This window comes from Atractosteus spatula, chromosome 26 (genome assembly GCF_055471065.1).
Source record: "Atractosteus spatula isolate fAtrSpa1 chromosome 26, fAtrSpa1.hap1, whole genome shotgun sequence".
In the NCBI taxonomy this organism is placed as follows: Eukaryota; Metazoa; Chordata; class Actinopteri; order Semionotiformes; family Lepisosteidae; genus Atractosteus; species Atractosteus spatula.
In genome coordinates this window covers 1102138-1123606 of record NC_142731.1, presented here as the reverse complement: position 1 = coordinate 1123606, position 21469 = coordinate 1102138, and the positions used below count along the sequence as shown (strand labels likewise).

The following is a 21469-nucleotide window of genomic DNA, read 5'->3' as shown; positions in this document are numbered from 1 at the left end:
ACTAGGTGAAGCTTTTAGTTTACAGCAAGGTACTTATAACACCTGTACACAAGTGTTTTTGGGTGGTACAAATTAGCAAAATTATCCCTTGGCTATAAATGCAGTGATTCAAATACAACATTTTCCTTACTGAAGAGGATAAGGGAATTCCTACGAGGCAGAGGCCAAAATATATCTTTATTTTCTTCAAGCAGGATAAAGTGTGCATTATTCTAAATTAAACCCACTTTCTGAAAGCAACATCTTTTTCTAGCGCTCACTTTTCATTGTCTCCGCAGCGGAACTGGGTGCTGGAGCAGTCGGCCACACACTGGATGGTGAAGCCGATGAAGATGGCGACGAAGTGGTCGGGACACTCGCAGGACGAGAGCCGGCCCCCCGGAGCGATCAGACACAGGTGACTGCACTGGGTAGAGCTCTTCTGACATGGGCTCTCCACTGAAGACACAGGAGAAACATCCCAGCTCAACAGCTGCACGCTGGATTAAGAGGCTTTTCCAGACGGCTGGCAATCGCACTAGAGGGTCTATAGATTCTAACACGGACATATAACCTATTGCAGGAGAAAACTGAAAATCAGGAGTGGTGATGAATGATTTTGAAACTAAAAGCACAAGAATTAAAAACTTTTTATATCAATATACAATTGCCCTCTCTTAACTCCTTCAAAAAAGTATATCTCAATGAAAAAATGTTCTATCTCATGTGATTTCATGTTTATTTCCCCTGCTCCTTACTGTGCCACATTCAGATGTAGGAGAAACCCTTGTAAACATCTTATACAGTATTTCAAGGTAACATACAATTCTTTAACCTTGCTGTGCACGTTATAACTACAACATGATATATATATATTTATGCATTTGATTTTTGTTCACCTTATATTTCCACCCAATTTGGAATCTGTGGTTATTTAAGAAGGAGTTCATGGTTACTGGCGGTACATGGCACAGCAGAATGGCATCGCCGGCACCGGCAGTTAGAGGCAGTTGACATAGCAGTGATGGGACGAGCAGTGTTTCTCACTGCTGTGATTGCAAGCCTACAGGTGCCAGGCCGGTTGCAGGACTCTGTTCTCCGATGGCAGAGAAGTGGACCCTAGCTGACACATCTTACTCCTGCAGCAGTGCTCTCATGCCTGTGAGCCACTGGTGTGGAAACCCCACACTTGGAGGGGGGCGGACATGGCATGCCCAGAAATATCGGGCTCGTAGGGAGTCGCTTTACGGATCAAACAACTGGGAAGCCTCAGCTCATAAATGTTTCACACGACCACAGGCGCTTTCATTGTAACCATGGTGACACCACAGGAAAGCCACAGTGAGGCTAAAGCGAGAAAAGGAGGAAGTGATGTGAAAGCTCCTGAGCAGGAGGCCCCGGGAGGCGCTGCGCGGAAGACCTACTGCGCGGCTGTCTGTAGGGGTGGTAGACACGGATGTCGTGGGGCCGGTGTGTGTTGTTGACCATGGAGGCCCGGCCCTGCCCCGTGAACTTGTGAGCCCGCTCCACAGTGTGGGTGTTCCAGTCCGTCCAGTACACCGTGTCCTCGAACAGGGTGACGGCGAAGGGGTGTGGCAGAGTGCCCGCGATGGCCACGTGCCGGTTCCGGCCGTCCACATCGGCATACCTGGCAGGGGAGGAGGGGACACAGCCGCCTGGAGCAGCTTGTCAACATGAAAGGAATGAAGAACTAACAAAAGGGCCCAGACAACCCTCTTGTTACTTCAAGGCAATTATTATTATATTTTAGCATATTGAATATTATCAATTTCATTTTCCACAGATTTCACTTTACTTCTGCACTGACAGACTCAAGGTATAAATTATACAAGACATATCCCAGCTCTCTCCTAGCAGTTCTGCTTTAATCGTGACCACATACTGGATTTATTGGGAACCAATTTATTTAATATGTTTTACAACAACAGGCATTAAAATTCACTCAGATTAAACAAGATTTTTTCAAATGCAGCTGATGTCACACAATTGTGATGTAAACACCACAGCACCTCTTTTGCTATTATTTTCTTAATGTAATGCAACAAAAAGAATCCAAAGATTCTCTGTGTTCCTACCATTCTCCTCCACGTTCATCCTCAATGCTACATTGCATAGAAGGCCCTCTGGTATTACTCATGGTTAAAATAGCAACTGGAGAAAAATCTAGCCTGGGTTTCTGATTTAAGTGTGGAAGGGCTGCTTGGTCTTACTCCAAGTAGTCGAGATGGGCATCAGCAAAGAAAATCTTGTCCGTGGTGTAGTCTATGGTCAGGGCTTTTGGCCACGCCAGCTTGGTTGTGATGATGGCTGATGCCTCCTTGCCATTCATGCCCACCCTGCCAATAAAGGCCTTGTTGCCCCAGTCTGTCCAGTAGAGCCACCTAATGTGAAGACCGGGAAACAGAACAGAACACATCACTCTCCAGCTCCCTGTGCCTACTCCACATAGGCATCGCCCCCTTGTGGCTGAAGCAGAAGCTTTCCATGATCATCAGAAGTGCACCATCTCTCACCACCTTCTCTGGTCAGCATGAAGGTCTTTCTGATGACATAGTTCATTGTGATGTTTTGATTCTGCTGTTGGAAGCTGATGAAAACGGCTGGTAAGGATGTATATTTTCACTTTCTTCATTAGTGCTGTTCTTCTTCAATGCTGTCTCACTGATGTTTATTTTTTTTATAAAAACAGTTTCACTGCTGAAAAAAACTATACTGTTGGATTTACAGGATCTTGGAGATCACTTGCACGTGCAATATTTTGTGCAACAATTAAATTAATATGTTGCTTATGATGATGCAAGTTTAATTTTAGGACATTGTGACTGTACCAAGTGCGTCAAAGACTTGCACTAAGTTCACAGAAAGGTTTGCCACACAATCACTGGCCTGAATACAGGTAGAAATACATACAGTGGTAAAAGCCGGCTATATGACCAATTTTTTCCTGTTCATTTTCAGGCACTGACCCCATTGTTTCGCGGAATAATGGACACACTGTGGTCTAGATTCATCATCAGCCTGACCTTGGAGGTGGTGTTTGAGAGGTGTGCCAACTGCAAGACAACTGCTGCTTGTTCTCTTACCCCACTTTTGGGTTCACCGCCACTGCACGGGGGTTTGCAAAGCAGAAGGTGTTGTTAGGGGGTAGACAGCCACTCAGGAGCCTTTTTCGGAACCGGCCGTCCAGCTCAGACACATGCAGGGCATCTTGGTTGGCATCTACCCAGTACATCTTCCTGTAAGAAGCAAGTCAGGGGGCAGAGAGGCATGAATGGCTGATAAACAAGCTTGGACCTTATGTTTTGGGTAGCCCATACAGTAACCCACCAGTGCAATTCTCTTACTATGGAAATTGTACATACGAACGACGTATAAAAGCCCTCTTAACTAACACTGAACTAACTGTTGCCTGGCATTGCACCACACCCACATTGTGCTTATAACAAGACTGCTCACTTTAGCATTGCGGATCTCTGTGCTTCGGGAGCATTTGGAGATAATGGTTCCGGTGTGGATCCATCTCCGATCCTGAGAAGCAGTGTGAAGGGAACAGAGAATCAAAGGGCTGCTCCCCACATACCTGCCCACCCAGTCGATAGCCAGCCCCTCTCCCTCAGGCACATCGTGGGCTATTACATCCTCCCTGCCGGTGCCATTGAAGAACATGCGTTCGATCTTCCCCCTCCCGTAGTCGATCCAGTACAGCCTCTGCTCGTAGTGGTCAAAGTCCAGGGCCACAGCGTTGGAGAGGCCCTGCAACACCACAGACATTGAGCTGCCATCGGTGGTGAGGTTGCGGATGTAGTAGCGGTTACTGTAGAGCAGGTAGGGCTGGATGCCGCTGTTCTGGCGGCAGCTGCGCCCGTCTGGCTCTCGGATGTAGCCTGGGGCGCACTTGCAGAAGAAGGAGCCCACTGCGTTCTCGCAGATCTGGCTGCACACCCAGGGGGTCTCAGTGCACTCATTGATGTCCTCACAGGCCTTGCCATCGGGCATGAGCCGGTACCCAGGCAGACAGGAGCAATAGTAGCTGGTCAGGGTGTCTGTGCAGGTCTGGGCACACTGGCTGACGGCTGGATTTGTGCATTCATTAATACCTTTTATAGGATGAGAGAAACATTATTAAACAACTAGATTTGGACACTCATCTATATACAGTTCAATATATTCCGTACGCATACCCCCAACAGCCTTGCTTGGGTAACTTGGGCGTGTAAATTGTGCAGGGTCAAACATAGATGCTCATGCAGATAGCTGATGTTTATACCATGGGTGTTTAAAAGCCCACTATGTAGAGCAAAACAGAGTTGTATGTTCATATACAATAGGAAATGGGAACAGTGTATCTAATAATAAGATCAATAATAGAGTTTAAATGTAAATTAAGTACTGTACATATCCCATGGACAGTTCAAGCACAAATGCTGTGTTACAAAACCCTGCTTACTGTATTACATGAGGAATGTGACATACAGTATATAGGGCCAGACTGTTGGAAATCAATGCTCAAGTGCATAAACACTGACTGAAGACAGGTTCCAGTAAAGAAGAGGGTTCCGCTGTCTAAACATATCTACTGTATATGAAATGCATCGTGATCAGTATAAACAGTGTATCCCTGTACTACAGTAAGTGAATGCCTTTGTTAGGTTTTGCAGGAAATGTCTCCATCTCCTTACCACAGCCCTTCTCATCACTGTCATCAGGACAGTCCCTCTCCCGGTTGCAAACTTTGTTAATGTCGATACATTCCCCGGAGTGGCACTGGAATTGCCCCGGGGCACAGGTGGGCTGGGGGCTGCGACACAGGCTGTCCAGCTCGTCCGAGTGGTCCAGGCAGTCGTACTCCCCGTCGCAGACATAGGAAGTGCTGATGCAGGCCCCGTTCTGGCAGGTGAACTGCTGCTCGGTGCAGGGGGGGTACTTGCAGCCACGCTCGTCACTGCCGTCCCCACAGTCGTTCACCCTGTCACAGCTGCGCCAAGACAGAGGCCCCTTTCAGTCACACCCACTGCGCAGAGGGATGTGCAAAAACTACTCTTGTTTCAGGAGCCTTCCCTGGGTGCAGTGGTTTTCTCTTATCTAAAGACCTACTTTATTTCTTATAGTCTGTGCTACCTTAACTTTGCACCAGGAAGGATAAAGATCGATGCTTTCGTGTGTGTTGGTATACGCTTGTGTGTGCAACATATATCATGGATCTGGAATGAGTCCAAAGAACAGCAATGACATACATTCCTGTCTCAAAGAAATGTCCTGCACAGACAGGCTGGAAGAACTGAATCTGTTTAGTGTTAAACAGAGAAGGCCATGAGGAGACATGATTCAAGTATTAAATCATTTAAGTCAACCCACTGGACTGCTTCAGAATCAACAGAGCACAATAAAAGGAAACTATGTGAAAATTTAAAACTGAGAATAGGAGACATTGTTTCAGACAAGGGGTTGTGGGAATCGAACAGCAGTTACCCAACCATGTTCTTGAAGATTATATTACTTTTTCTTAGAACATGGCTGTATGAGACCCACTTCCCAACTAGAAACTAAACAAACTAGATGAGCCCAAAGGTCACATATCATTTGCAAGCTTTATGTTTTTGAACAATGTTCCTCTGTATCACATTATTGTCCTAAGCATTCCTGTGGTCACATGCTCAAGCTGGTTGCAGAATTTTCCCTTTCTCCCACAGAGACCTGGGAGGAGATAACAGCACAACACATCACAATAATACCTAGCATTTCATGTTGTATGAAATCAAGAGCTTCACGTCAAATCATGGAGAAATCAACAGCAAAAAAGAAAACTCATTAACTCATTAACAATATAATGTCTATTGCAACTTGGATTTGTCCACTGTTTCAAAATCTTAGCCAATGCAGACAAAGTCCCTGGTATGTCATTCTTTGCAGTTTTGGGGCTCATAGACCATTCTTCATCATTTGTAACATGATAGGAGTCTTATATCTTATATAATTTATACCCATCAAAGTGTGGTAAAACCACATTTGGATGCTTGATCGCCTTTTGTTGGAAAGAAACTTCCATATGTGACCTTGATAGAACCATCATAGTCTGCAGCACCATATGGGTGCTCAGCTGAGCTGATCAAGGCAGAAGGCTCTTCTAATTCTATTATCAGATGTCAGAGAAGAAAAGGCAAACGCACTGGAAGCCCATTAAAATACACAGCCCGTTGGCACAGCGGAACTCGTTCATGTGGCAGGTGCGGTTGGGGCAGTTCTGGAGCTCGTCGGCAGCATCAGCACAGTCTCGGTCTCCGTCACACACCCAGGCCAGCGGGACACAGCGAGGGCCGGGGGACGAGGCCAGGGGGCAGGTGAATTGATCCGGGCTGCAGGTCCTCAGCTCTGCCAGAGGAAGGGCACGTGTTTTATGGGAACTATTCCGACCCTTCTTTTACCCATCTTAAAATTTCTCATCTCTGGGTAAATTCAACAATTAATTTCCCAAAGCTATACACTCTTGTCACACCAAATCAGATTCAGTGAGTTAAAACATCGAACACACAAAATTGAACCTGGTAACTATATCTCATATCAGTAAGCAAGTGGGACTGGCTGTGCAGAACATTAACTACATGAGCTTTAATAGCATGAGCTCACCAAACCCAATTCCACACAACCTGTTATGGTAATAAAGTATTGAACTTGAGCTTTGATCTACGAGCAAATCGCAAACCCAGCAATGATGAAACAGTTCACTCCCTCTCCCCGCCCCTCCCTTACCACACTGGAGTTCAGGGGCCTCATCGCTCACATCTCCACAGTCATTGTTCCCATCGCACACCAGCGACTCAGGGACACAGTTCCCATTGACACAGGTGAACTGGTCTGAGTGGCAGGTTCTGGTAATGTCCTCTAGAGGGAGAGACAGACCAGGTGAGAGAGGAAATCTAGCACAAGTTGGAGCGATTGTGGAGTTAGTCACTCCTACAGTGTGTGCCTAAAGTGTTAATCGTTTTAAAACAAAAATGGCATTACAAGATGGCAGCTCCATGCACTATAGTCTTAGTGGTCATTCAGTTGGAATTTTGTTTTGTAGAATGAAATCCACCCATTTTGTAGCTGCTTTATCCGGTGCACCCTCGCAGGGAAGCCGGAGCCCATCCTGGCAAGCAACGGGTGCAAGTCAGTACACACCCTGAACGCCATTTCATCACAGCTCATAGAAAACACTGATTATTTATATAAATAAACACTTTTTGCAATCAATTTAGATAAATAAAAGTGGAGTGTATTTTTGAAAATATTTCATCGTCAGGGACTACTGAAGTCTGAAAGTACAAATATGGGATATCTTGTAAACTATACAAAGCAGATAATTTGGACAACACATTACAAGCCTGGATATGGGTTGTGAGGAGGTACAATTTGTTACGTGAGAGGCTATTCTGTTAAGCACTTGATAACGAGCAGTTTGTAAAATCAGGGATAGACTTCCCTCTACTTAGGGCAAACAATAACGCAGTATATGCAGATGAAAAATTGAGAATGCTTTATTTATGCAACTGATATATCCTTTATGTACAATTTCCTTTCCATTTACTTTGACTTGACAGTTTCCAGGGGGTCTGTTTTACCTTTACTGAAATGCACTCTAATTTTACCATGGTCTATTACAGTGGATGTTTATATAGGTCTGTGCATGTGCTGGCTTACCACACGAAGGAGGTTCATCTGAACTATCCTGACAGTCAATGACATTATCACACACCCAGTAGGAAGGGATACATTTGCCAGAGTCACACCTGTGCTCATCAGGTGCACAGGTCCTTTCATCTGCAGAAAGAGGGAAGACTCCATTCCAGTAAGCTGTCACTTTGAGACATTAACATTCAGCTTGGGTTATCCATTACAAAATGAGTAGAATTCAAAGAAAAGCAACACAGAAAAATCCCTGCTCTCAGATGTATTCAATTTACAAACACATTCAAGGTGCCAAATCTCTTTGGTCTTGAAAGGAAGAGTTTGTAAAGAGATTTGCACACAAATGCTAGCAATGCATACCTCATGCAGATGGTTTCATTAATTATTACAATATCCAATGAACAGATAAAAAAAATAAATACCAAACCTTTCCTGTGGCACATTGCCAGTGAAAATAATTAAACTGAGGCTGTGCTTTACTCTAAGAGGTGCCTGGAACAAACTAAAACTCACGGCAGTAGATGGGGTTCTCATCACTGTTGTCTCCACAGTTGTTGTAGCCATCACACAGACTGCTCGGGAAGATGCAGATGTTGGTGGTCTCACACTTGATGGTCCCTGAGGGGCAGGTTCTGTCCGCTGGGAGGGAAACAAAGAATCACATATCTGTTCATTTCAGATTTCAGAAAACTCTATGTACTGTAGTGTAGGTTAAGAGCCGAGGTTTGCTGTACAGATCTTTATTTATAACTACTGAACTGTGCGATGAGGTTTGCTCCCACTTTAATTGCAACTAGAATGTGACTCCTTTTCTTTCTTCTTCTGTCTGCTGGAGTCAGTGGCTGTCCATTTTTCATACTGATTGAGCTCTATGGACTGCACCCTGTATGCTATAGGTTTATCATAGGCACTTATACTTCATGCTTGTTAACACTGGTTTGTAAATATCCAGTAAATGGTTTAGAAAAAATAATACCAATCTGTGCCCGTTGCATTTTGCCAGTAGCGTTAATTAAAATGATCACGAAAACAGCGCTAAAATGCCATCCAGCACACATACTCTGGTACCAGGATATTTAGCCAAAATCCTGGTTGCCCTTCCCAGAACATGTAAATATGGCCTCTATAGTTCATATCACGATTGTTTGCATGCCAAAGCAACTTTAGGAGTGTTCCACTAGCCTAAACAAAACAGTAATATGGAACAAAGTCACTGCCATGCCTTTCAGAGCTATACGTGACAGTTAGGAAAAGGAAAATTAATCACCCCAGTACATGCTACTACTTGTATGCTAACTTTGTGTTTGGGAGAATTCTTGTGGACATGTCACTGCAGTGAAACTGTAATAATTCCCCTCTATCTAGCATCTGTTTGCTTGGTGTGTTTCTATTTCTTCATTGTCAGCATTGTTTGTATTCCTATGGTAGGTGGATCTCCCTGTCTCGAGAGTTAGCGTGTAATGTGGGCAACAAACTGTAAAAAACATGGCCACAACTGGATCTTCCAGCAAGACAAGGACCCCAGGCACACATCAAAATCCACATAGAAATGGTTAATTGACCACAACATCAATACCAATATCCCACTGATGAAATCCCAGTCGCCCATGCACCGCAGAGAGTAAGAAAGATAAAAGCAGAGCAGCACGGAGCATGTTGTGACCAAGGTGAACCACCCTCAAAGCGTGGACACTCACGACAGTTCCTCTCGTCAGAAGTGGCGTTGTCGCGACAGTTGTTGAACCCGTCGCAGACGAAGTGCTTGTTGATGCAGCGGCCATTGTTGCACGTGAACTCCGTGGTGGGGTCGCAGGTGGGGAAAGGACAGCCTTGCTCGTCACTGTTGTCCCCACAGTCGTTCACGTAGTCACAGACGTAGGACAGGGGCACACAGCGGCCGCTGTCGCACGTGAAGTCCATGGGGGAGCAGGTGTGGAACGCTGGGGAACAAGAGGATACCCAGCTCAGTGGATTCTCCAGCTACAGTGTTTTTTTTTTTGCTTTTTAGTAACCAGAAAAAGGGTTATTCCTTGCTGAAAAGAAAATTTTGCAATGACTCTTTCAGACTTCGATCCCATTAAAAACCTGTGGCGTAAATCGAAGAGGGTGCTCCATAAATAAGCTCAGGCCAAAGGATATCAAGGATCTGGAAAGACTGTATGGGGGAAGAATAAAAAATTCCACCCAATGTGTTCTCCAATCTAGTAAGACATGATTGAAAAAGGCTCATTCTTGTTAACCCTGCACTGGGGGACCGCACAATTGACTGAAAACAGTGGAGTCGATATGATGGAACGTTTTTAAATTTGAGAAGTGTGTAATTTGGTCTGTTTCCATTGAATCATAAATGAATTAAAACATATTCCATATCTTGAAAAATAATAATGGAGCTCAATACCCATGTTGTTCAGTCTTTTTTGTTCTTTGGCATCTTTATCAACGGTGCCAATAATTTTGGAGGTGACAAGGTTCTGCAGGAATATAGTCCCTCAAACAGCAGAAAGATCTTGTCTATAGAAACACCTAACAGCGTAGTGGGTAGCTGAGGGTTTGTGAGAGGTCATCCACCCTCTGCCTCTCTTACCGCACACTCTCTCCAACTCATCTGAGCCATCGAGGCAGTCATTGAACCCATCGCACTTCCAGCGCTGAGAAATGCACCGGCCATTCAGACAAGTGAACTGGCCCTGGGCACACCTGGTGCCCTCGTCCTGCACACAGTCCTTGCCATTGTTCGCCAGATACCACTTGCCCTCCAGGGGGCACTGACACTCTGGGCCTGAGGGTCCTGCAGGCAGACAAGAACAGATTGTCATCACAGCTTATGTAGAAAGTCCCAATCTCCAAGCATGCACAGCACTGCAGAGAACTATCAACACACAAGAGGGTAACAGTTTAGAAAAATAGATGAGAAAATGAAACAGTGATAAAGTAATGAGGCCATTGTCACATGTGGCCTCCTCAGGGCTCCAGGGATTCTAGTTTAGATCAAGAGGAAGCAGCAATCAGTTTGTTGATGAGGTCAGACAGAACACAGTGGCTGGATCTTAAATGGTAGACATTGCTTTCAGCAGGGACCTTCCCTTAGCTGGAACAGACTCAAACACATTGAATCAAGCAGATTGATTTCACAGACTGCACTAGCAAAATCCATGCTGTACAGGAACACGATCATGATCAATATCAGGAATCAGAATCAGGAAAAGTCCCATAATGGGCTGGACTTGCAGAAGCGGTGCTCACTGGTAATTTGGACCAAATTAACGGAATCCCTCAACTCTAGCACCTCCACTGCTGTCCAGAAACAAAACAGAGACTCGCACCCGGTACACAGACATGGCTGCAGCCCCCGTTGAACTTCTGACAGGGACTGGAGCAGCTCTCCTGCTTGGAAGGGGCTGCCACCTGGATGTCATTGGGCTTGTACAGTAGATCCTGGATCACTGCCGTGACTCCAGAGCCATCGTCCTTGTTAGCCCTGTAGATGCTGCGAGTGTCCCAGGTGGTCCAGAAGATGTGCTGCTGGTACACGGTCATGGCGAAGGGGCTGTGCAGGTTGCTCACAACCACCTCTCTGTCCTGACCCGTCAGCGAGGAGCGTTCGATCTTATCCCTGTAACACAATGCCCTTCTCACTCTGGATTTTTCCAGATATACACACAGGAAAAGGAACGAGTGTGGATTCTGACATTCTTTAAACCTAAATTCTGAACATAGTATTTTGGTCAAACAAATCTGAATACTATGTTAATACCTGAATCAGGTTACTTTTTTTCAATTCTGTGCATGATTGTCACTGACAATTTTAAAGCAAGCTATGGAGGAAAAGCAAAGGAACTACCACAACTACCACTATCACAGCTGACTTACATTATATACTAATTAAGAATTGTCATCAACTTTAGATCTTTATAAAGAAAGACAGAATCTGGCAGGGGTTTCTATAGGCTAGTGCATATTGTAAATAGTTCCATACATACAGGTAAGCATCTGCCCAGTAAAGCATCCTCTCCTCATAATCAATGGACAGTCCACTAGGTCGAGACAAACTGCTGTTGATGATGGAGACCCTAAAACTGCCCCCCAAGGTGGCACGCTCAATCTTCGCTGGGAAGCTCCAGTCTGTCCAGTACATGTACCTACAGCGTGCACAAAGGGACACACACATAGAAGAAAGTACTTTAAAATAATCTAAAGATGGAACTCTGAAAAGGATTTTCTTACAATCCATGAAGTGGTACTGAGCTTTTATTCTATTTAGTGGTTTCGATCACATTACAGTACATAAAGGTGATATGCCATGACAAAATAGTGTAACATGTTAAAAATAGTAAATTGTAGTAAAATGCACTGTAAAAGGGTAGCAGGTCCTGCAACAGATCATTGTGGGAACTGGTTAGTAGAGGACATCAGGGACCACATAAGAAATCAAGGAGAGGTCTGATCAGCTTAAGAGACTGCATGCAGCTCATGAGCAATAGTCATTGTGGAATCTGAGTCTGTAGGTTCTTTGGATTACAGGGTATTCTAGTTGATATACCCAGGACTGGATAGACCACGATCTACCTACAGTATTTGTACATTTGAATCACCTACCCTAGAGCCTAGACCAACTGCAAATGTTGTTTATTCAGACTTTTGTAGTGTGTATGCATGCCAGTTTCAAGATGGTGAAAATGGTTAAATGAGAAATGGTTCGGAGAACAGCACGGCTCTATCAATCATAGAACTGGATGATAGCTACACAATGAGTGATGTTTTGTAAAGCTCAAGGCGAAAACGTCCCCAGTAACTTTAAAACCCATAAAAGTCCAAATGTGTTTTTGGTAGCAATATCACTTTTTTTTAAGCAATGGAAATAATGCTTATTTTCTATTTTCTCTGCCTTTTTAGGTTCTACCATTTTGAAATGGCAAGCAGCATAGAAAGGGGCACTAAGCATTTGTACAGTCTAGTTGTCGAGTAGCTTACCCATAGCAAGGATCCAACACAATGGCCTGTGGGCCCAGGACGTGGGCAATGTGGGTTCGGTTCTGTCCATCCAGTCCCATGGCCTGGATGCTCTTATTGTAATAGTCGCTGAAGTAGATCCTCTTGTTAATCCAGTCGAACGCTAGTCCTTTCGGGTCATTCAGATCTAAGGAGATGGAGGATGAAGAAGTAGCTTACTCAAACTCTATAGTACTTTTAATCAACTGAAGACATCCACAGCCCTGACTCCCCTGAGAGCTCTAGAGAGGGCTGAGGTTCCTCTTAGCTGTCTCTTCAGCATTAGGTAAGTGGACCCGAGTTTGCTTCATTAACGCTGTACAAATCGACTGTGTAACGTTGCTGCAACCCATTCCACGGCTTAAGCCTTTTTTATTAATCAGGAACAAACTGGACCCAAGAGGACTTATTAGCACACTTCCAAGGTGATTAATAATCCCAGACACACAATTTGTACAATAAATGAACTGACTGCAAAGGTCTGTCTTCCACCAGACTTAGTGCTTTGCAAATCCAATTTATTCATTAAAAAGCTGCAGGAACCTCTCTGTGCACCTTTCTTTGGAAGAACAAAACAAAATTAATACCGAAATGAATACGACTTTCCCTCAAATTCTTCTTGAGGAAACCTGGTTCCTCTTGCTGCTCAAAAGACCATGTGAACCCGACTACTGTTCATAGTTCATTGTTCTGTTGGGCTCAATGTCTACAATAGAAAAACAGTGATGCTTGGGGGCTCCCCCTAGCTTACCAGATTCCACAATGACTGGGGAGATGGAAGGGGACGTGGTGCTGAAGTATCCAATCTTGCTGTAGCGATAGCCATTGCTCTGGGCAAAGTAGATCCTCTTGTCCTGGAAGTCAAAGTCCAGGGCGGCCACACTGTAGCTCAGTGTGACGGGGGTAAAGGGCAGGCTGTGGTCTTCTGGATCCAGGCGGGCACTGTGGATCGAGTAATCTGTGGTGTAGATGAGGAACTCGTCCAGACCATACCCACATGACACCCCATTGCTCAGGAGAGTGCCATGGGCACACCCGCACTGCGGCTGAGCGATCTCGGGCAGGGCAAAGCAGATCTGCTGGCATCGCCCATGGTCTTCCAAGCAGGGATTAAAGCCCACCAGGTTGGCCGAGAGGGGCTGGACATGGGCGTCAAAGACGGTCACATCTGTCAGGTCACTGAGGTTGTCACGGATCACTTCCGGGGCATCGGAGTTCCCTGGCTGCTTGCTGGCCTGGTACACCCTTCGTAGGTTGCGGTCCACCCAGATCATATAGTTGCCAAAAATAGAGATGCCACAAGGAGAGGGGTAGCGGCTGCCGAAACGGACGATCTGACGCTGGGTGCCATCGAAGCGCATGCAGGAGATCAGGTCAAGGGTGTCATCAGTCCAGTAGAGGTAGTCACTAGTGTAGTCTACCGTCAGGCCTTTTGGTGTTGCCAGGCTCTCAGATGCCAGGACTGTCCTGTTCCTTCCATCAAGGAATGCTCTCTCGATCTTGGGCTTCTGGCCCCCATCGGTCCAGAATATGTAGCGCAGGCGTGGGCTGACAGCAATGTCGCAGGGCCTGTCCACACTGCTCTTCAGCAGAACCAGGCGGTACGTGGTGTTCAGTCGGAGAACCTCAATGTAGGTCTGGGTCTCGAAGGCATTGGTGAAGTAGAGATTACCTGCAGGAAAACATTGGAGAGACAGAATTCTACATGATAAATAAATTTGGTAGCATATTTCACATTTTAGCAAGATAAGTTTGCCTAGCATATGTGGAATGACAAAGTGTTAATCTAATCTAATGTTTAAATGAATGGCTGAATATTTATGCACTTTCACTCTTCCACATAAAAATACGCACCCCACCCCCTTCAGAATTTGTTGGAAGAAAAAAAAATTAGAAGGTTACACTCTTCTTCTGTGTTGTTGTAATTCACCAAATGCTTGAGCTCCTTCTGGCTTACCCGCGACCCAGTCCACAGCAATGCCCAGTATCCCATTCCTTCCAATTCCAGAGCTGACGATGGGGGCATACTGTGAGCCGTCAGTTCTCACCCGGAAGATGCCCTTGTAGGAGGAATAGATGCTGTTGTCTGACCAATAAACAAACCCAGAGGCCACGTGCACATCCGTCTTGTTAACCTCAGAGTAAGCGACTGCAAGAAAAGATGATCACTGTCATTAGGACCACGGTATTTTATTAACTGTAGGATAGTAAAAGTAAACAGTTTTCCTCTATCTTAATGTGTGCAGCCAGTCTCAGGCATGTCTGGAAACTATCCTGTGACTTTAAGACCTTCAATGTTTTTAAAAACATGCACTTCCTCTTTCAGTTATCAAGTCAATATGGGTCAAGAAACTACTCCTCAATATGTCTTACATTTTCAAGCTTTGGAAAGGAGTCAATCTGCAAATATCACTAAATACTAATGTCCAGAATTCTGTGCAAAAGATTTAATATGCAAGATATTTTACTTAACAGATTTGTATTTGAGGGCATAGGGTAAATGCAAAAATTGAATATACCCAGAATTTAATTCATACTTACATAAATTTAATTCATACTTACACTGTGAGACAGGCACCATGGCCTCAGAGTGGTCGGAGCTGTTGATGTGGAAGCCTCGGATTTCAGTGAGAGTGGACACCACAGCGAAGGAGTCGTACTCCACACAGCTGGCACCAGCCTGGGAGGGCACAAAGCCAGTGGTGCAAGCACATATCTTCTGTCCATTGGGCTTGGGCAGGCAGAGGTGTGGGCACCCTCCATTGCTGGAGCTGCAGGCATTGCTGCTTCCAGATGAATCTGCAAGAGAAATCCCACGACTTATGGCTCTCCACAAGACTGGCTTCCATCATCTTTTACAGCAGACGATCACAGATTTCAGGCCCACCTCTGTGTTTTCTCTTAAAGTCAATAAATAGTTCGGGAGAAAGCGCCATCAGCTTATTTGCACAACCATTTATAAACAAAAATGCACAAACCAAAGGGTGAGTCTGTATGAAGTCTGGATTCTGCATCTCTGGGTGTGCCTGCACTCACCATCTCTGTAATGGACTTTGAGAGCCTTCACTCCAGGCATGTTACTCCTCATCACCACCATGTTGGCTCCGCTGGCCTTGTCTACTCTCTCGATGACCTCATAGTCCAGGTCGGTGTAGTAGAGGAAGTTCTGGTGAACAGCCACACCCCAGGGACGAGAGAGGCTGTGCACGATTGTTGTACGACTCACACCATCCATTGTCCCACACTCGATCTGCAAGAAAAAAAAACACAGACATAACCAAGGGCAAGATGATATTCTAAAGGTCGTATTGCTAGCCTTATCTGAAAACCCTGTAATAATCTATGTCACAATTAGCCCATAAGTGACTACAGACAAGCACACCAGTATCTTAATCTAAGACTTTGCATAGATATGAAGATGTCTAAACTAAGACTAGTACAGAAAAAACTAATTCAGAAAACCATTGGCAGCAGATGCTATAATTATATTCTTAATTTCCCTTTGCTGTATGTACTGTTTCTACTATGTCAGGCACATGCAAAACATTTCATTCTGGAATCTTTACACCTCATGACCTACAGATCGGATGTAAAAGCATGAACCTGCAATCTTATAGATTATACAGCACATGACAAATCCTAACAATGCACCATGTATTTAAACCAATAAAGAGAGTCAGATATTATAGACAAGAAATGGACCATGAGCAGAGATTTACAAGATGTTAAAGATTTTCCAAAGATGGGTGCTGCCTCGGAGGTCTTTAGGTTTGTGCCTTTCCTTTCTGGAAAAATCAAAACAAATAAAAATATTGTTCTAAAAAAAAGATGTCTTTCACTGCAAACCCAGCCTGTAAGCGACTCTACCTACCACTCCAGTGCTGGAGACTCCCCAGTACAGCTTGCTCTCTGCAAGGTCGGCGGCGATGAACTCGACGTGCTCCAGTCTGCCGGTGTACAGGTTTCTGGGGCTGCTGCCATCCATCTCTGCTGTGGCCACCTTGGGAGGGACATTGCGGTTTGTCCCTCGGTCTGTCCAGAACAGCCTCCTGAAGAGACATGGCCAACAGGGTGAAAACACTCGCTCACGTGAAGTGGCACTTACAAACAGCCAGAGGGTTTCTGCAGCATTAAATTATTAGCTAGCTAGACTATTTTTTTGATTCGATACTACTCTAAGTTTACTAGAGAGGAATCTAGTAAAAAATAAAATCTTACTTGAAATTATATCAAATGTTTCTATTCTTTTTGAAACATCATAAAAATGGTCATAAACTTAATTGTAATCATCATAAAATTTAGGTGGGTAGTTGCACTTAACTGTTTTGAATTGTCTTAGCTCAGCCTGCGGCCACAGTCATGGACAAAGGTAAGTGTACAATTTCTTTTTGTGGGTTTGCAGCACAGTCTGTAGGCTGTGCAATGGCAACGCATACCTACCCTCTGGCTGGATCCAGAGCGATTCCAATCGGCTCTCCAGCCCCTTCAGGCTTCCCAGTGTTGGTGATTATTGTCTTTCTGTAGTGCTGCTCTCCGTCCACCCTGATCACCTACACAACAAAATTCTCATTTTGACATACGGCTGAACTCACTGGCCACTTCCTGTTTTTAATACGGTGGGTGACCGTATCGTGGCTTTCAGAAAAAGAGGATGGGGGAGGGGATAATCGACACTCGACACATGCCTCTAAAGTAATGAATCTTTATTACTTTTTCTAATCAAAGAATCAATTTCAACTCTACTTTTTTTTTCCAACTTAATTAACTTTTAAACAGTTGCTGGGGTTGCCATTTCTCTTTCGTAATGGCAAACAAGGTCTCAACAAGAGGACTCTAGTTTATAACCCTTTCCTCTCGGGTTAGTATTATTTTTGTGTATTTTGTGCCAGTATGCAGCTGTCTTCCTCTGTATTGCCTTGTATAGTGCCACCCATGTCGCTCTCAATCTCGATGTCTGGGTAGGATCTGGCAGTGCACAGAGGACAAACTTGTATTATACAGGAAGAAAGTAACAGAAGCTCATTATAATAACGAGCAATAAACTTTTCATACTTGGAATAAAAAAAATCTAAGAACTCAATTCAGTAAACTATAAACACAGAGGATCACTAGTGCAATGTTTCTTGATCCTGGGATCTTGCGTTTTCTGTTCCAGATAAGCTCTTGGCTGTTTAAGCTACAGAATTTTGTCTCAACTTAGTTTTAGAATTGCTTTTCTCCCTTGGCAAACAGCTAGTTTGGTCATCAATTAATGCTGTATATCCACAGGTGAAAGTGACACAGCCAAACATTCAAATTATATTTGTTTTTAGGGATGTATGCATCTGCTGATTAAATTCCAATAATTATTGGTTTAACTAATAAACCATAATAAGAGGAATCCTGAAAACCACTTTAAGAAGTGATGTAGAACTGGTTTATAACCTTCTCTTAGTAATCATGGCTATTCAGAGAAAAAAATACCTCACTTAAAAGGTTAATTGGACCAATTTAGCCATTCTGCAGATGCTGCTAAAATGTTTGAATTATGCTGTTAGTATTACTTTCAACGGTTTTGAAACTGTCATTTTGAATCTGGGGGTTTATGAAGCACTGCTCTACATTTGAGATGTGATATTTGTAGATAACCAAAACCAAACTATTGATAAAGAGACAAACAAGTACTGGACTCTGTGCTCAATGTAGTAGATCTGAAGTTTTACCTCAATGGACTGGCCGGTGGGATTGGTGTAATACATCATCCGACTTATCCAATCAAAAGCTAAGCCAGAAGGAGAACCAATCACTGCTGCTGGAGCGAACTGCGTTCTGTTGGTGCCATCAGTCTTCACTCTGTGAATGGCTCCCTGTTTGAGTACAAAAGTCCTCCAGTCATGAGACTATTCTTACCACACAAATCCAATGAGCAAATATCGAAGAATTTAGCAACTGTCTTAAAGAATCGTTCACCAATCTCGTAGATGTACTGTAAGTCTATATATGGATTTCAAAACCAAAGTCAATGGCCTTGCTATGGTTGGTTAAACATGTTCACCACTCTTAAGACAACAGCAGTTACTGTACAATCGAAGATTCATTACTTACAGGGTTCTGTACCCAGTACACATACTGCTCCTGGTCATCAAAGTCCAGGTCCTGCCCATGACTGATACCCATCACGGGGATCATGGCGTTGTCATTAGTGTTGTTAGGGTCCAGAGGGATGCCGAAGATGGCGGTGTCTCGGAGAACCATTAAGAAAGGGGTGTTGTCTGAAACCATGAGGTCATGCATCAGTTACAACCACAGTCCCGTGAAAAGAAACAAACTCCTTGGGAATGGTGATTCTATTCAGCTTTTCACACGTATGATTCAGTAATGTTTTGGAAACTTCATTTTGTGTACAACTAAGTATTTTTCGAAAGTGAGTCACTCTTTTCTTGGTCATGAAACAGTTCCCAAATGAATTCCAGATGGATCATCATGATGAAATATAACAAGTCTGTTCATCCATTAATTCACTTCCTGTGTTAGGATGTCCAACACAAATACTGTATGCAAAACAATGGATTTTTCAACTTTGCATTTATGTTTGCTTTATTACATTTTGAATTTAACAGCATTTATAGCACAAAGTCATCAATAAAATTTGAAAATGAATAATACTGCAGTCTGGCAATGTCTTACTTTATTAACATTTGAGGTGGTTTCATTTATGGACACATCAAAAAGGTACAACTAGAATGCAATCTTTTACATTGATTTTACATCCTGAAATGTAAAATCAAACATTTTCTGAAGCTTGAGCTGGACCCAAGAAGCAAAGTGGATAACTCTAGAAACCAAGCCAGCATGATGGACTGACTGGCTGGCACCAGCTCGGTTTATAATCAAGGCATTTCTAAAGGAACTGAACCCCTTAGGTCCATGTTCTAAACTGATACAACAGTAGACGTTGTACCTTTCTCGCATGTGCGTCCATCACTGCCAAGATGCCAGCCAGACTGGCAGGCGCAGGAGTAGTACCGAGGCCATATGCCCGCCAGCAGGCACAGCTGACTGCACTGATGGTTCAGACAAGGGTTCCAAGCTGTGAGGAATAGAAAAGGATTTGGGTATTGGCTAGACCATCCAAATCAATCAATCTGCATCAAACAAGTGAATATTACTTTACCTTGGGCTGCACCGTGCTTCAAGACTGTATGTGTATATCAACCATTCTTATACACCAGGAAGAGTAACTCCAAGTAAAGATCTTCTCTAGATTGTAAATACTACTTAATGCATTATCCAGATAATTTAATAAGATTTTAATATCTAAAGAGGAATGCACAAAAGGACATGTTGTGGACCTGAAGTTTGTAATTTCTTACACTGATACACTCACACGAGTCTGGCAAGAACGTCATTAACCCTTCTGCCGTTTCTGGCATTGGGCTCAGTCCTACCTGCAGGCTGTTTGACAGGGTGGTCCAGCATGATGCCCATGGGCTGGTAAACGTTGTTCAGCATAACCGTCTGGTTTTGCCCATGCCACTTGTTAGCCCTGATGACTTTGCTGGTGTACCTCTCAGACCAATACACATAGTCCTCAAACACAGTCATGCCATGAGGGTGCTGCAGGATCTGGACATGTCAAAGGACACAAGAGGAGAAAAGATTTTGGGTGAAGAACATGAAAACAAAAGAAAGATTGCAAAGCGGAAGCTGTTCACATACATGTGGTTGTTGGAAGTTCATTGGTCCAACTATCTTAATACTGAATAATGCCAATAATTGTGTATGTGAGTGACATCTTATCTCATTACTCTTTCTCTAAATTGGGAATGCTCTTCTTTTACCTTTACTGAGGATTCGTTGGATGAAGCAGGTTGTAGCTGGATGAGAGCCCTCTAATCTTTACTGCCTTTCCAGATTCTCTTTAATAAACCACTCAAATAAACCAAAGGTTTCTGAGCAAAGCTAAGCCAAGCCCAAGGACATTCTAATGCAGGACCTCAGGGGCCAGTGTGCAGAAGTTGCTAATGTTCCGGGATCTTAACCAGATGGTCATGGGATCCAAACTGTTCTTTTTCCTAGTAACTTTTGTTTCACACAACCTGTCTTATTAAAAGGTACAGTAGCAGCATTTCTGACAGAATTAATCAATCAATAAGCACACAAAGCAGCACAGTGCCAACTCACCAAGTCACTGGCAAAGACCTGCTGGCGGTTGTTGCCATCGTAGTCACAGTAATCAATGTAATCCAGGTAAGCATCTGCAAAGTATAGCCGGTGAGTGGGGTAGTCAATGGCCAGACCGTTTGGCCAGTAGACTTTGTGGGTGAGGATGGTTCTGCGGATGGTTCCATCCATGCTTGCCCTCTCTATCCTCGGGTTCTGACCCCAGTCAGTCCAGAACATCAGATTGGTGCTGGTGAAGGAAGGTGACATTCATCATGGCTTTTTCAAGCTCAGGGTCTCCTTAACTTGCTGCGAAATATCTGTGATGCTTCCTCCAGAGCAAGTCAGGTTGGAAACTTTAAGTTTCTCTTTCAGTTCTCATCTGTACACCTGTGACTCCTGTACCAATGTTGTTAATGATCTTAAACACCGTTGCCATCTATCCATACATGGCAAAAATCCAACAGTAACCCAGTCAGTGCTTTTCTACATACAGTTCATCTTTTTCTTCCAGATGTGGAATTCTCAATTTAAACCAGCCCACATTGAGAGGCTCCTGTAATCCATATGTGCTTTGAGATATACTAACTTTCCAGAGGGTGAAGTCATCCATGGTATTTATTACCAATGTTTTGAGAACAACCACAAACTTTTTTTTCCCCAATTCCTG

The 21469-nt window shown here is 44.0% G+C and overlaps 1 protein-coding gene across 1 annotated transcript in view; it reads right to left on the bottom strand.

Moving 5' to 3' along the window:
- Positions 1–21469, bottom strand: part of lrp2b (low density lipoprotein receptor-related protein 2b) — a 68443-nt gene that overhangs the window by 23237 nt on the left and 23737 nt on the right. Inside the window, exons 30-55 of the mRNA XM_088905944.1 lie at positions 20821–21049; positions 20085–20262; positions 19598–19726; positions 18742–18908; positions 18360–18503; positions 17098–17207; positions 16529–16706; positions 15694–15907; positions 15220–15456; positions 14615–14806; positions 13409–14329; positions 12640–12805; positions 11649–11807; positions 10992–11281; positions 10253–10456; positions 9366–9608; positions 8182–8307; positions 7681–7800; positions 6748–6879; positions 6168–6369; positions 4680–4975; positions 3581–4097; positions 3084–3236; positions 2211–2381; positions 1404–1627; positions 261–438 (exon numbers count right to left, since the gene is read on the bottom strand). Coding sequence (XP_088762070.1) covers positions 261–438; positions 1404–1627; positions 2211–2381; positions 3084–3236; positions 3581–4097; positions 4680–4975; positions 6168–6369; positions 6748–6879; positions 7681–7800; positions 8182–8307; positions 9366–9608; positions 10253–10456; positions 10992–11281; positions 11649–11807; positions 12640–12805; positions 13409–14329; positions 14615–14806; positions 15220–15456; positions 15694–15907; positions 16529–16706; positions 17098–17207; positions 18360–18503; positions 18742–18908; positions 19598–19726; positions 20085–20262; positions 20821–21049 — 5880 coding nt within the window. The remainder of the gene's footprint in view (positions 1–260; positions 439–1403; positions 1628–2210; positions 2382–3083; positions 3237–3580; positions 4098–4679; positions 4976–6167; positions 6370–6747; positions 6880–7680; positions 7801–8181; positions 8308–9365; positions 9609–10252; positions 10457–10991; positions 11282–11648; positions 11808–12639; positions 12806–13408; positions 14330–14614; positions 14807–15219; positions 15457–15693; positions 15908–16528; positions 16707–17097; positions 17208–18359; positions 18504–18741; positions 18909–19597; positions 19727–20084; positions 20263–20820; positions 21050–21469) is intronic.